We start from the raw sequence: 16175 nt of genomic DNA, 5'->3' as shown, positions 1-16175 counted from the left end.
GATCACACACTTGTTCTTCTGGTCCTCAGGTTCCAGGTCACAGCGAAAACTAAGCCAGCAGCTCAAACCTTATCCAACTAACGTTCTCCTCCTCTTCCCACATCTACCCTTTACAGGGGCAGAGTGGTTTCCAGTGGCACAATAACCCCCAGGAGGTTGGACACAGAGTTTCCAGTGACAGGCTGACACGGGGATTCTCTCCTCTGAACCACGCAGATCCTTACCTCTGCCTCTGTCCCCTGCAGACAACTGCTGTCTGCCCTCAGACAACGGAAGACAGGAGCGAGCACCCATTGTGGGTCTATTCTTAAACGCACTTCCAGCACGTTGCCGTCCTGGCATTGCAGAGATATTTTGGTGCTGCTGGTCGTCCTTGCAGAAGAGGAGCGAGCCTCCTCACTCACTCACTCTAAACGGCAGTGTTATGTTCTCAAGCACAATGGTAGGCCCGTTCAAACGGGACGCTCCAAAACAGATACACACGTTCACTGTGCATCTTCCAGTGATAAATCAAGATAACATGTAGATACGCAGACGGTGGATTAGCCCTCGTGAAAGGAGAGCAGGCTGTAAACTGGATTCTCCCACAGCTGATTCCACTTTATGAGCGACAAGAAGATTTTATGATCATTTAACACCATGGGAAGTAAAGGCATCTTTAATCATTAATCGGAAGCACAACAGTACTTCAGGTCTAACCAAAGATCTGACACACCTCAGTTACAAATCATTCAACTAGCTGCCGTACGGGTGCTGACAAGGACCAAAAGGAGAGCACACGTGATGCCCTATTATTACCCTGGTTACCTGTTACTTTTCATTATGATTTTCTTCTCCTATTCATAAAAAGGAACAACATGGATTTGCACCACACAATTGATCAGAAATGCTGGTCGTTTATAATCAGTAAGGTCCCTTTATTATTATTTTTTAAAGTATCCTTGGGTCTCTAAATTCAAGTTATTATTGACAATATCCTCTGGTTCTTCTCTTTTAGCTGTTACACAAAACATGAACCAAAATATTTGGTGATGCTGCTTTCAGCCGTTACAGAAGATCTGTTTTTTTTATCGTTTTTTTTTTTAACGTAAAAGGACAGTACCCACATTATATGAAAATGAAACAGATAACCGTCCATTTCATTGTACATGTTTTCATCTCTTCCACTTGATTTCAATGATTTCTGCATAGAAATAGAGGGAGGGTCATCTCCAACCCACTTCTCCATGATGGCTTTCCTTGCCAGCATAAAGAGTGATCATCTCCCAGGAGAAGGAAACGTTTGATTTATGGAAGTTACAGCAAGATGGGTCAAAGCAAAAAACAAACCCCATAAAATTTAAGGACACTCAACTTGAAAGCAAAGCTGAACTTTAGCACAAACATGAACCCAACAACCATACAAAAGACAACCACCCTCACACAACCACCACAGCACAGTGACTGGGCCTGGGACCTGTCAGCATGTACTTAAACTGGAACATACCATCTGGGTTAACAGGTGCAACCATTCCAGAAACACTCAGCAACATATAAAATGCTAATTTAAGATACTTTGACAAAACAAACATGTAAGGTTAACACACACACACACACACACAGACGTCTTCAGAGTGTAGTTTTGTGCAGAACATCGTTAATGTTCCCTTCATCCATTTCATTCCATTCAGTCTGATTGTTGCTAACAGGGCAATGAGAAACACCTGATTTCACACACACACACTTCAAAAGGTTTATTATATATTGCTGCCTTTATACAAAATAAACCTTTGGGGATATATATACAACATGAGCTCACATATTTGCTTTCTTTCTGCATTACAGATGCTTTTATGTTAATGCTAACCCCACGGAATGTATTATTGGGTGGGAAGCTGCCAGAGGGAGGGGGGGGGGGGGGGGACTGAGATTTATATCAGTGTAAACCACTGAGCATCTGTGCTTTTTGCACAGTTTGCAAAGTTCCACAAAAAAAAGGGCAAACAGAAAGTCGTCATTCCTCGACTGTACACAACTGAGAATATTAGAATATGTGAAGCATTAAAACTGAACACTGCTTCTCAATTTTTTGTTTTGACTCTGGTACAGACAGACCTGATCCAGACGACCCGAGTAAATGAAAAGTACATAACTACATATTTTAATTTAAGTTAGTGAGTGTCTCGTGTTTCTATCACTGTAATGTAGAGTGTGGTGGAGACCAAAATTAAAGGCACAAGGAGACTGAATAATTCACAGACACATCTCCGAAGAATTGACAATGTTGATACACATCTTCTGGCTGTGTAGTAGACATCTGTTTGCTTATATGACCAGCTACAAAATATAAAACACAACAAAACTGCTCTGTTTACATTGAATTAAAGCAGTTAACATATGCATTCTTATGTCCGTGCAATAGCAACCTACTGTTTATACACAGTGACGGATTTTGTGTCCTTTTTTTGGGGAGAGATCAGTGTGCACACGGAAACACCATTTGGCACAAAGGACAAGAAAAGTACGCCTCAAGACACAAATGTCACTTTAGAGAAAATAAATATGACAATAAACGGTCGTGACATTTGAGGCTCATCCTCGCAGCGTTTACACAATCTGATGTTGTGCATCTGGAGCCTTCACAGCTGTCTGAAGAAAAGATTGTGTTGTGCCGGTGTCCTCAAACCGAGGTAAGATATCAAATCTTCCTAAAATTCTCTGAAAGGAAATTGGAAAGCGTTTTCTCACAAAAGCCGACGGCACCTCTTCATTGTGCTGAATTGACTTGTATAACACTTCAGCAGAGAGGTGATGAAATGCAAATGGAGGCTAATATAGAGGATTAAGTGTGTCCCCGAGTGACAATATGGCAGAGTGTAATCTCTGTATTAGCACTTGCTCTCAGCCATTTAAATGAGTCTCTGTAGGAGGAGGAACCCTGCTGAGTCAGTCGCACGATACAGGAAGAACACCTCGCAATATTTTGCGACCAAGTGGAAAGCATTTGTGATAACACCACGAAGGAAGGTTTGAGATCTCTCTGTGTGTGTGTGTGTGTGTGTGTTTGTGTCACCATTACCTTTTCCATTTGAACATTTAGATAAAACAATAGTCACATGTGGTTTTATTTCAAGGCTGTAAAGTTTAATTCTTGCAGGATTCTCTAAACATTGCTTCAGAAGAGAAGAAAGAATCAGGAGCAGTTCTTTAAATCATAAGAGAAAAAAAATATACAAAGAAGAAGAAGAAAGAACACAGAGAAAGAGAGGGATCTGAGTTTGGCAAACTGAGAACAGGAACAAATAACCGACTCACTAAATGGGAAGATATCCACTGAGGGTAACGACAGAATACAGTACAACTCGTTGAAAAATATCCATGAAAACAAACAAATAAAACAGGTCACAGCTACAGCAGCTGACTGACTTCAGCACAGGAAACCGTCAGGATCAAAGCGGAATTTGTACAAATCCAAAACTGAAGAGAGGAAGGACAACCAAGAGAGAAGTACAACCCTATGCAGAGGTAGAGTTCAGTGCATGAGGCTATGACACACACGCACACCTAGTAACCATCAGACAGGACGCCACGGACCAACAGCCTGTTTGGCTCGGAACAGTTGTCCACATGGCATCAACGCTTCACTGGGCTGTATGCACACACACACACACACACACTTACAAACAATAAATAGGAAATACAATCTTCAAACACTTCTCACAGTTTGATCTCACAACGGCAACTCCAGCGATGGTTACTTTCCTAAAGACGTGTATTCTGTACTTTTTCTCCCCACTCGTCCAAAGCACCGTGAGAAACGACAGCTGCTCTTCTCGAGTCCCCACTCCTTTTTCGAGTACTTTTATTAATTAGCAAGTGGTTCAGAGCAAAGCATGGAACCGGACGTTCCATAGAGAGCTGTCCCTTCTCACAGCAGCTGATCAGTTGTGGAGACTCGGAAGTTGCTGATGAAATGCACAAAATAACCCAGAGGCTTGAAGGAGCCTACGCTGTTCTGAATTAGACCTTTTCCTGATCTTTTAATTTTTTTATAAAATGTTTTGACATTTCCAGGTTATGTACTGATGTTTTTAATCATACAGTGATGTAGTGAAGAATAACGTGAGTCCAGATGACCATAAGTATTAAAGACATTACTTGACCCATTGATCGAACCATATCCTCAAAATACTCAAATGAAATGAACCAATTAAATCAGAGTTTACCCGAGATTTCCTGGGATTAGCCTCGACTACTATCCTGTATATTTTCCTATTATTGAGGTGATGAATATCAAGGGAAAAAAAGCTAAAAGGTCAGGATTTATTATTTCAGGTAAAAAACTGTGGAACCCCAAAACTGACCAACTGCTCTAAAAGGTTATCAAGCCAGTTATCACGAACCCATCAGTTGGTAATATTATCAAATCATTCAAATGTGGAGTTAAACTGTGTTGAAACTTGTCCTTGAACTTCCAATCAGTGAGTAATAGAAAAGTCATTGTTTTTTTTACTTCACCACTAATCAGGTGGTAAAATAAATGTAAAACATTAACTCTTGCTTGAAAGTTTCTTCCAAAACCTTTTTGGAAATTGAACCCCTTAACCTGATAAGATGAACAATAAAAGCTTTATATTTCAGCTTCATCTGTTTTATTTAACTCACAATATTGATGTACTTCGTTCGACCGACATTTTTGATCAATCTAGAAACCTGACACATTAAGTCAGACTCAGGACTCCATACAAAACAGGTATTATTTACTTTTATCAGAAAACTATGAATCTGGCGTTGTCTACACCAAGTGGGGCTAACAAATTCTTATTAAAAAATTACGACAAATGATAAAGATGTGCCTCAGTTGTCTTGCATTATCTCTATACTTTTACTTCAATAATTTCCCTATTTGGGATCAATACAGTACATCTATCTATACCGTATGAAGAATGTGACACATAAAATGGCATTTCCTGCAGTGTGAACACATCAGAACAAGAAAACAAGACAGAAAAATCTTCAGTGGTGTGTCCCATTTAAATGTTAATAATTACTTTAATCATATTTACCGTCCCCATCATGTACATTGAAAACGGTTCCAATATAAATATTCTAACATCATTATTTGGGGAAGGGTTCTGTGTTGTTGTTTTTTTAACAGTACGACTTCAGTCTAGAGATAGAGCTGTATTTACACTGTACAGAAACAATTTAGATCTTTATTTTTTACAATATATCTTTTTGTAAGTTTGTCAGAATTGTCACTGAAAGCATTTCCCTTCATGTCGTCCACTTCAGAAGAACATCAAGAAAAACAACCCTGAAGAATCATGCGTTAAGTGGCTTCTAAATGTCGATATTCCGTTTGTGCTGTTTGTTTGTTTGTTTGTTAGCTGGAAGAACCGTACAAAATGTTAAAGAAATAAAAATACTTCAGTTATTTGTTCTTTATTTCCTCACTTGAAAGGGGGGGGGGGGGGGGGGGGGGGGGGGGAGAGTGTTAAACTAGCTTATTACAGGCACCACAGGTTGGGACAATGGCAGTGAAGAAAGTACAACAGCATGTCTCAGAGCAGTGACCCCCCTCGTCTTCCAGTCTGTCTTCTCCCAAGTACATGTGCTGCATGGATATTGCTTTAAGCTGAATCTGAATGGCGGTCGAGATAAACCGTTTCTGCAACTGGATCGGTACACTGTTGAATTCCTGGGTCCTGCCGCAGCGCCCTTGAGCTAAACACTGACTTGCATCCACCCTTCGGTTAAATGGCTACGATGTAAATGAGACATCACGTCGAGGAGGGCTGACGATACACAGTCCGGGAATTTATTTACTGTACACTAAAGTTAACAGTGGAATGTACACGTCCCTCCTTTGTGTGTGTGTTTGAGTTTCTGGACGGAAACGTGGATAAACAGATAAAGAACAGCAAAAGTGAGGAAATGAGAATTTTAAGTTTTAGATGTGCCTGAAAGCCATCAAGAAACAGACTGAGGCAAAATATTAAAAAGAAAGGAATGTTCATGGACCTTGTCAATCAACCGTATAAAACAGTTGAGCCTCAAAGAGAATTATGAAACGCTGTTGCCGCTGCCACTTTACACTTTGTTCCTATTTTTTCTTCTACCAGCTTCACACACTCTATGTTTCCATTTGGCCGCCTCTTCTTTTCTGCAGTCCAGGTTTTCATTGCAACAGCTCTCAGTCACACAAACACACACTTCAGTTTGGTTCAGCTCAGCTCCGTTTGGTTCAGTGCAGGCAGCCAGTGGGACTTGTTTTATGTACAACGACCCAGGGAGGGCGCAATCACACTTGTAAAAGTGCCAGATTGTGTGTGTGTGTGTGTGTAAGTGTGTGCTTGTGTGTTTGTATTCAAGACACTGGTCCACAGGACTGCTGCCCACCTGGTTTGCCTGCTGACCAGGCTGAGATCAGAGTACGTGTGACAGGTCTATGTGCTCCTCCGCCGCACGCTGCCGGCAGCCAGTGTTAGGAAACGATGGCCGGACACCAGCGCACCACCACCAGGTTGTCTGCGCTCACTGACCGCTTCTTGGTGTGTTTCCTTAAGTTCTTGTATATGTCGTCACATAAACGTGCGATGGCCTGGAAGTCAAAAGAAAAATGTCATCGAAAGCAGTAGTCACATAAAAAAGCATCTATAATCTACTCAAGTACAAGACATCATGCACAGTACAACGGCTCTGGAGCAAGAAAGTCAAGCAGCCATTATTTATGTTATTAATTATACCAGTATTTTGCTGCTTGGAAATGTCAAAGTGTCTGCTGTAGTCTATTTTAGATTAATAAAGTGAAAGAGAGCAGGCAGACTCATCCTCCAACATCAACACTGTGTCTCAGACTTGTTTGAAATGCTAAGTGCAGAAAGGCAGAAAGGGACAGATGTTGACGCAGAGAAGCTAATTACACTGCAACATCCGTCGCCCAAGAGAGGATCAACACTCTGTGCCTTGTGTCTCTGTGTGAATGTGCGTTGAGCTGAAGCTTTCCAAAATACTAATTACCCTGATGGCCTTGGATTATTTTATTTCACAGTCAGGAAGCTTTTAATCTGATTCAGATTGGATCAAACCGCTTCCTTTTCCCTTCTTTCGTTATGTTTCCGACCTGAGCTCCAATATGAGCATCCTGACTGCTGCATCACCGCCTGGTATGGCAGCTGCACCGCCCTGAACCGTAAGCGCGTCTGACCAACGGTACCGCAGCATCCGGGCCCGCACGACCAGCCTCAGAGACAGTTTCATCCCCCAGGCCATAAGACTTTTAAACTCCTCTCCGTGACAATTTGCATATTTGCGCTATTGTTGCTTTATTTTCTCCTCAGCTGTTTATATATATATTTAGATTTATATACTTTATTTTAAATTTTAAATTTTGATATTCTATTTTATACTATTTCTATTTTAATTTTATAGGTTGTAATTACTAGAGCATTGCTAGAAGAGAGCCTGAGACTCAAGCATTTCACTGCCAGCGACTGCTTAATGTTATTGTTGTGCATTTGACAATAAAAAATCTTGAAACTTGAATCTTGAATCTTGAAATCTGCTTCCACTTCTCTGTGGCCCTGTTCAGACTTAACATTTGTCACAGCTTGAGTTTAGAGATGTGTCCTATGGATGAATGGATGAATGGATGAATGGATGAATGGATGAATGCTTGTAGCTATGAAGAAAGATTTGACCAAATATTAGTCATTATGTGATTGTCCGTGTTTATATTGTGGCTACAAACAAATCCGGATATTGATACTAAGAGGCATAAAAGTATGTTTTGTTTATTGTGAAACTGTAACGGGTGAGCTAAGTATGAGGACCTTCGGCTAAGGACGGTTTTAGATTCCCACAGCGAAAAGAATGTGGCCATGTGTCCCAGACAACCTTCGAATCTGGTTTGAGTGATGTAAGGATGCATTTGGAAGTGTTCACACCTGAGCTCGACCACTTGGGAATCAATCACTCTGGACAGATGTTAATACGAGACCTGAACGGGGTTTCAGTGTGTGTGCTACTCACCTCCAGTTTCTGGGCCTTTTCCCTGCTGAGGGGCTCAAGGGGGCAACTGAGGTTGTTGGCCTCAGCGAGCGAGCGGAGATCGAAGTAGTACTTGGCGTAGACGCTGGACGGCACGTTGATGTTGAACTGCAGCAGCTCCAGGAACTGACGCTCCAGCTCATTCCTTTAGCAGGGAGAGAGGAGGTTTGACAGGTCAGGTATTTAGTTGGAGGCGGTTAGTTAGTGAGTCTATTGAGGTTGAATTTCTGTCTGCAAAGAAATCGTGTAGAGGGACTGAAGAGGAAACAGAGAGGCTAAAGTCCTCCTGACACCATCCTTGCAAATCCATCGCCACACACACAGAGAATTAGAACCGCACTTAACATTTGAATTGAAATCAAAATGAAGCCTTTTTAGATTCTGTTACTCATACTGTATTTAGAGCAAATATTATTCCCTCTATGTACTTTTTTCTGTTATGCTAATATATGTCCACTTTTCAGTTTTATACAAATATATAATTCCATTTTTCGTTATATCTGTGGGTAGTTTTCAAACGAGCTATTACTGGTTTCTACCACACCCTACACCCTATACCATGAGAGTGGTGTGGATTTATAGGAATGAAATGTAAGTGGTGATGGTCTTTTTGGACAGTGCTCTCTACTTTAATGTAAACTGTTACTCCTCCTGTTCATGTGAAAGACAATATATGTAGCTACACTCAAGCACTTGATTTATGAACCCTGAAGTACACATGATTATTGTGTTTGTCTATACTCGTGACATAGATGAAGATCAGATCACATTTTAGTGACCAATGATTGTAGAATTCAGGTCAGAACGAATGTTTCTCACACACACACACACACACACACACACACACACACACACACACACACACACACACACACACACCACACACACACACACACACACACACACACACACAGTGTTATTTTCACGTGCACAATACCCACACACCAGCACTGAGTAAATCCCGAGCACGCCCACCAAATCTAAGCCTTTCCTCAAAAGAAAGGGAACGATATCAGAGCACTGGAGGCCCTCAGCATTATGTGTAAGAAAGAATATTAATCCCACATCATGAAAAAACGCTATTGTCATGCGCTGCCTCGTGCACGACAGCTCTGTGATCCTCTCTGCAGCGCGGTGACAGCTGCTTTCATCTATTTCTCTTCAGTCACGAGCAATTCATTTTGCATTTTTTGCAACCGACAGAAGAAGAACACTATCCATCTCTTCCTGTCTGTCCCCCCCCCCCCCCCCCCCCCCCCTTTCAACCTCAACCATGCAGCAACAGACAAGCTATATTTAGTCTTCACTGTATCCACATTCTGCCTAATAACACTGCTTCTTTTTATCTCACTGGGCACTCTCTCAGCTATTCTCATCCGTTTCTCCACTTTGCATAATTCTTCCCTAAACTCCCTTCCTGTTATTTTACAGGCAGGAGGTGTAAAGGGCTGTGTGTCTAATAAAATAAAAACAACACTGATCTTCCAAAGGAATCAGTGGTTAAATATTGTCCGGTAAACTCCCGCATGCACAGCTGAAGCACATGCCGGGCTCCTCTCTCACAGACACAGGTGGATTACAGTAAGTCAGCTGTGCCTAAGGACAAGAATACAGAGCCGCTGGCACAGAGGGGCATGAATGCGGAGGTCAGAGGTTGTATCAGTGGCCACACGTCTTCAGCATCATGTTCCACCTCAGATTGATACAGACATTCCTGTGGGTTTGAGACGGATGTGGTGTATGGGAGAGAGCGGAGGGTTCCACATGCTCAAAATGCTTTTAGCACGTCTGAAACACTCAGAGTAACTATGACACACAGCGACTTTCATTTTAATATTTAGTATCCAGAGTGAACCCTATCTCAACACCTCTTGAACCCAGGCAGACTTCACAAACACAGGCTATTCTCAGCATAATAAGACCCTGACTGTTTGTCACACACTGAGGTGAAGACACATACGAAACAGGTACAAAAGTCTAGCATCTAGAATAACAATGAAACCACGTCAGCAACACTTACAACTCAAGCCGAAATGTCCTAAACTCTTGTAAAACCGTAAACTGCTGGACTAAAAGAACAACCTTAAACATAAAAGTGTAACTGCGATGGCCGGGAATCGAACCCGGGTCAACTGCTTGGAAGGCAGCTATGCTCACCACTATACCACCATCGCTGTGGAAAGTACTGTTTTTCCCTGCGAATAGAAGGAAAGTCTGGAATTCATTTGGGGGAAGGGAAAGGAGGAGTGGAAGGAGGAGGTACACACAGACACAGAGAGAGAGAGAGCGAGAGCGAGACACGTTATCCTCTACTCCAGGTGGTGGACACCTCGTGTTTCCTCTGTGAATTCAATCCTCTTGGTTTTTAACATCTTAGGAAAATGCTACAGTATTCACTCCGATGCCAACTTTATTTAAAGCATTGTGTGGTGCATTCAGTCACTTGAAGCTGCAGCTCCCACAGACAAACACTGGTTTCTTTTTGAGCTAGACTGCTGTTATGGAACCACTGCAGATATCTCTCCATCACAAGACCACTGCAGCACTGAGGTGCACAAGAGGTTATTGTTGACATTGGCTTGTTTCTCACCAACCCAATTTATTTTTAAAACAGAAAAAAAACTGGACTGAGATAACTTGCTGTTTAGAATTGGAGCGAAGTTGGGCCAATTGGAATCAAAAAAGCTTAGTTGAGGCTTCTTAAATGTTTGAATTCTGCCAACTTAAAATATATCAAATCGAGCATAAGATCTTAAGGTACGCAGCAAAAAGAAAAGCAAATAAGTACATAGGGGGAAAACAAATATCTAAATAGAAAGCTTGTAATAAGCTCGACACTAAATGTATGTTCCGTAGCAGAAACTGCATTTTAACTGTTGAATTAGAACAAGGACAAAGTTACATGATTCACTCTTTGTGCTCGACTTGGTCAACTAACTGTCCTGCTCAACACATGAATCAACTCCATCTGAGAGCTACTGCTAATACGTCACTAAACACATTTTATCAGCTCTTACAAAAGATATTAAGTTAAAAAGCTGCAGCCAATTTACTTCATCTAACCAATAGAAGTTGAATAATGAAGGATTGTCTATATAAAACCATGTATTTGTAATTAGGAGTAAAATCACATTTTCAGTGTCATCCTGTGGTTTAATAAAAACACAACTACTGCCACGTGATTATCTATGATGAATACCCCACATTAATAATTATTGTTGCACTGATGTCGACCAACCTGATGTTTCTAGATGACTCAAACTCTATGCTCAAACATTAAGACTGGTCTTTACAGTGGCTGCTCCTTATCTCTCAATGAAAAGTGTATCTGCGATGGCCGGGAATCGAACCCGGGTCAACTGCTTGGAAGGCAGCTATGCTCACCACTATACCACCATCGCTGTGGAAAGTACTGTTTTTCCCTGCGAATAGAAGGAAAGTCTGGAATTCATTTGGGGGAAGGGAAAGGAGGAGTGGAAGGAGGAGGTACACACAGACTTAGGTCGACTGAGGTTGTTCTAAAATGCTATCTAAATAAACCCGACTTCACAAGACAATGTGTAAGTGTTTGTTAACAGCCATCATCAGCTGCTGATTCCATCTGCCTTTACATAGCAACAATATGATTTGTGAACATGATGTGATCCGTGTGTCTCCGGTGACTCACATGTCCTCCACCGTGATATCCTTGAGAATTTGGCAGTAGTCTACGTTCCACACGGCCTGATCGTCCCACACCTTGGACGCCAGGAGGATGGCTCCCAGCACGATGCGCTTCCAGTTGGCAGGACCAATGTCGATCTCAGCGTAGGTCAGGAGCCTCTCCAGGTACACCTGAGACAAAGAGGCGTGACACACATAAGTAACTCAGAAGAAGCATTAAAGATATAATACGTAACTGAGAAACCTCTTTAATGTCTCTCTTTTCTTCCAAAAGATTGAACGCAGCATTAGAACAACAATCAATCGAGATCTTGTGATGAAATCAGACTAGTGTTGCTTTCAGACATGCACTGAACTGAAAGATTCGAGTAAAGTATCCTGAGGGGCTGAACGTGAGAACGCAAACCTACGATAGAAGCAAAAAATGAAAAAAAATAAAATAATAATTTCCTGTTGTTGTGAATGCGTCTCACTCCTCACTCTAATCTCCTGCTGCATTTTTCATATGTGAAAGAAAACTGCAGAGAATGTCCGCACCCGATTGTCTGCAGAGTTCATGTCCGAATACGGTTTAGGTTGTGTCATCAGATTAACAATGAGAACTCCTGGAGGCTGAGTCGGTCAGGTCAACTCACGCACCTGTCAATCACCATGTGTGTTTATAAACATCAGCTGTGATTGCTCCTTGAAATCTTAGTTTTTTTTTTTAAATGTACATTTTCACAATACACAAAAGATCAGCAAGAACATGACATAATAAAAATCTCATCAATAATTTTCCTATGTAATAACCATGTTCTTATCACATTTAACTACCCTCTACTCCCCCTGACTACATTCCTTCACAGACTTTTGACTTGTTTTGCATTCTCCTGCCTACTTCTCCTCCAGGTATAAAACCTAAAATAACAAGATGTCAGCAGATGATGAATTCTTCCCTCAGAGCTCCTCATAAAATATCCATGTGGAATGTGGATCGAACACGTCCATCTCTTAGCCTCTCTCTCTCTCTCTCTCTCTCTCTCTCTCTCGCTCCCCCATTTCCATTTCTCTGTCTCTCCTTCAGTAGCCAGAATTCCCACAGTGTGCAGATCACAAAGCTCACTCAAACCCACAGGTAGCTGTTTCTCACAAGTCGGAACAACTGATCCTGCAGATCCATTGATCATCGTTTTGTTAGGATCTATGAGAGAATGTATTCCATCACATTGTAGTTTGCTCTTGTCAGTGGACCCTGCAGTGGTTTGCTGTACAGGGATAACTTAATGTCAAGCTTGCTGAAAGAGGCTACACCTCAAATTTCGGCGGGGGAATAAAATCTCAATTTCAGATCAGAACTTTGAAAGATAGGGACATGTCCCAAACAGCTGGAGCGGATGATTGTCCATAAAGATTGCATGCATCACTTGTCGCAGGAAATACCTTAGATTAAAATCTGATGATATTCTTGTATTTTTCCAAGAACTAATTAGGGAGTTAAAATGTCATTTCCCTTGAATAATATGAGCTGCAGGCTGAACAGCGATCTGAATTCAGGTCGCTCACTTCAGCTTAAAGATTAGACATCTCAGCTGACAAGTCTGGAGGAAAAAAAATTCTGGTTTGCAGAGACGCTGTATTTTTTATGGCAGAGTGAAAGATACTGTGCGTTCAACTTGTCTGAATCTGCACAGCAGCAGCACTGTCAGCATTATGTGACTTTAAAACTTAAACGGAAACCTAGAAAACTGTTGGAAAGTAGGCGCTGGTGAGCTGGAGGGTCATTACCATGCGACTACTGGACATACGATTGTCCCTTCTGGTTTAGACGAATGGAATGACAACAGTCTGGTTTGACTATCCCGCTAGCTAAACTCTGATGGCTAATTGGACGGGTCATGCTGGGCTGGGCTTTGTGCCTGTGGGGCCATGCTAAGCTAACTGTGTTTGTGACCCAGAGGCTGCCAGCACACGGCGCATGTACACTCTCATCTGGCAGCCGAAGCAGACAGAAGAAAGCTCGCGTGAAATGAGGAGCAGCCCACATGCTGAGTGATATGAATGCAACTGCACAGACACACACATCTCTACAAACAAGCACAACAAAGAATCCAGAGCCAGTGATGTTGCGGCAAACAGTAGCCCCGTGCAAGCAGACCACAGCCAAATGCTTTCATGTTGAGATTTCTGAGCAAAAGTCACAGGAGAGGTCTGATGCTCGAACAGATCAACTGATCACTGTGCGGCTCAAATGGGGAAGAATATAATAAGAAGTAAAACAGTGTAGTATGAAGGGGACTGCACAATGAATTTGATACTTGTCATTCAAACATTAGCTGTGTCTCAAGTCAGGGGCTACATCCGTGGTATTGAAGCACGATCCAAAGAGTGTACCCTTCCTGGCCCAACCTATCCCAGGATTCATTGCGCTTCGGAGTCCATCACGGTAAAGGAAAGTTCTTAAATTCCTAACTTGCTTCCAGTCTTCTGTTACTTCACAATTTCCTGTGAGAACTTAAGAGACACATACTCTAGAGGAATATACAGAGCATTTCATATGAATCCAGAATTAGAAATAAAAAGTCTGAGGGAGGCAACAGAAATAAGTCCCCACAGAGGGAAAAAATAGGAATCGGGAAGCAACACTCCCTCCTAGTGTGAGCACTGCAACTCACACACATAGACACTCACCAGTGTGACGATGGCACACTCAGCGGTGAGCTGTGCGGCGCTGAACAGCGTCCTGACGAAGCGGTAGATCTGCTTCTGCTCCGGGTCGTGTTTTTCATAATCGGCAGGAATCTCAGACTTCTGCGATAAATAAAAGATAAGACAAATAAATGATATGAATTTGAAACGTACTAAAAAACAATGATTGATCTTTACCACAATGGAAGCTGCTAGCTGAGTATTTTGTTTATTAATGAGTATTATTTTGAATGGTGTGATTTAGAGCTTCGAGCAGAGTGTTTCTCTTAATCCTCAGATTGAAACCCTGAAAAATACACTAAAAATAAATGTGAATGATCCAGATGGCTCCGGAGATTACGAGAAGGCTTTCGCCACTGTTTGATCTGCGTGAGCTTATTTGCTGTTCATCTGTTTGTGTGGTTTGTCTTTTGATGAATCCTGGCGACTCTATAAAATTGGTATAATGAAAACGCATCTTACCGAGAGCGGATGCAGTCTCTCGTCGAAAATGTCTAACACCATTCTTCCGTCGGCTTCTCTGAAATGACAATCGGAGGGGGAGGAACATCAGAGCATGACAGGAATGAAAAACAGATGGTGTGAAACTCATTTCATATCAGATATTGCCTGTTCAAAAAGCCATTTATGGGCATTCATCTGCACTTCAAACAACAAGACTCCTGATAATAACAGTGAAAACAGACTAGAAAACACTGGGCAACGTTCAAGACCGCATTCTTATTCTCATCAGGTTTGTTCATACCAGTGATTCAATCCATATTCACCAAAATCTCTCAACTATACAAAATGTTCATGAAGAGGTTCACGTTTATGAGACATTACCATATTTAAAAAAAAGACTTCACAGATCTAAGTATCACTCCATTTATAGGATGCAATCCTTCAGAAAAATGAAGAGCTTCCCAGTACAGATCATTTAAGCATAGTCAGTAGTTGAAATGAGAAAGTTCCATTCCAGCTTTTAACTATGTATCATCAGAGAAGTGCAATTTTGTGAAAGAGATAAAAAAAAAATATGGATTGAATTCAGGTTTGATGCTTAAAAACACCTTTGAAAAGCAGAATGGCCCATGACTTATATAAAAGGCAGTCAAGATAATGTGACCGTCACAGAGGTGGACGAGAGAATATTAAACAGCAGGTGGCGCTACACTCAGTCAGGTATTGTGATGAAGCAACCTACCAAAAGAGCCTAAAGCCGCCCACACATGATCGGTGGTAAAATCGCTCTGCACTGATTGTGCCATTGTCTTCCTATGGGGAGAGAGTTGGCAGCCAACCAGACGGAAGGACTTCCCATGGCGTGGCGCACTCCCTGAAATTTCTGGTCTCTTCATTCCCCGACAACTTTAAACAGTATACCATGATCTCGGGAGGAAGAGCAATTTGTGGCGAAATGTCATCCGTCAGACTGGGCTAGTAGGTTTGTGAAAAGCAGTCTTTTTAAAGGCTGATGAGTATCATACGAGTTGTTCTTGCATGAGGGCCATTGTTTTTAACACATTTAATCAAGACAACCTTTCTTTGCAGAGGCATGGAGTGACCCAGGGAAGTAGATATTTCAACATAAGCCACAAGGGGAAACTCCTGTCTGCTCAGGTTTAGCTTTGTATGCTAAGTGAACGTATGAAAACATGTGTCATACCTGTTCTTTATGTGGTAGTATATTGCAAGGGATACACTGTAAAGACAAAAACAGAAGGAGATAGACATCACAATGCATATTAAACTATAGCCAGGAAAAACACTTTAATTAATCATTGGACATTAAAATTACAGACAATTAGAGA

At 41.7% G+C, this 16175-nt stretch overlaps 1 protein-coding gene and 2 non-coding genes across 15 annotated transcripts in view; all 3 read right to left on the bottom strand.

Moving 5' to 3' along the window:
• Positions 1 to 5907: 5907 nt before the first annotated feature.
• The window catches only part of ccny (cyclin Y), a 51905-nt gene continuing 41637 nt past the window's right edge, over positions 5908 to 16175 (bottom strand). For all 13 annotated transcript variants that reach the window (XM_053412455.1, XM_053412456.1, XM_053412457.1 and 10 more), the window contains 6 exons: positions 16031 to 16066; positions 14845 to 14902; positions 14365 to 14484; positions 11699 to 11865; positions 8014 to 8176; positions 5908 to 6583 (listed from right to left, as the gene is read on the bottom strand). In XM_053412455.1, the coding sequence (XP_053268430.1) occupies positions 6467 to 6583; positions 8014 to 8176; positions 11699 to 11865; positions 14365 to 14484; positions 14845 to 14902; positions 16031 to 16066 (661 nt within the window). In that variant the 3' untranslated portion in view covers positions 5908 to 6466. The remainder of the gene's footprint in view (positions 6584 to 8013; positions 8177 to 11698; positions 11866 to 14364; positions 14485 to 14844; positions 14903 to 16030; positions 16067 to 16175) is intronic.
• Positions 10134 to 10205, bottom strand: trnag-ucc (transfer RNA glycine (anticodon UCC)). Its single transcript has one exon. It is a non-coding gene; the product is annotated as a tRNA-Gly (tRNA).
• trnag-ucc (transfer RNA glycine (anticodon UCC)) lies at positions 11361 to 11432 on the bottom strand. Its single transcript has one exon. It is a non-coding gene; the product is annotated as a tRNA-Gly (tRNA).

The sequence above is a fragment of the Pleuronectes platessa genome, chromosome 20 (assembly GCF_947347685.1).
Source record: "Pleuronectes platessa chromosome 20, fPlePla1.1, whole genome shotgun sequence".
In the NCBI taxonomy this organism is placed as follows: domain Eukaryota; kingdom Metazoa; phylum Chordata; class Actinopteri; order Pleuronectiformes; family Pleuronectidae; genus Pleuronectes; species Pleuronectes platessa.
This window is presented reverse-complemented; position numbering and strand designations above follow the sequence as displayed.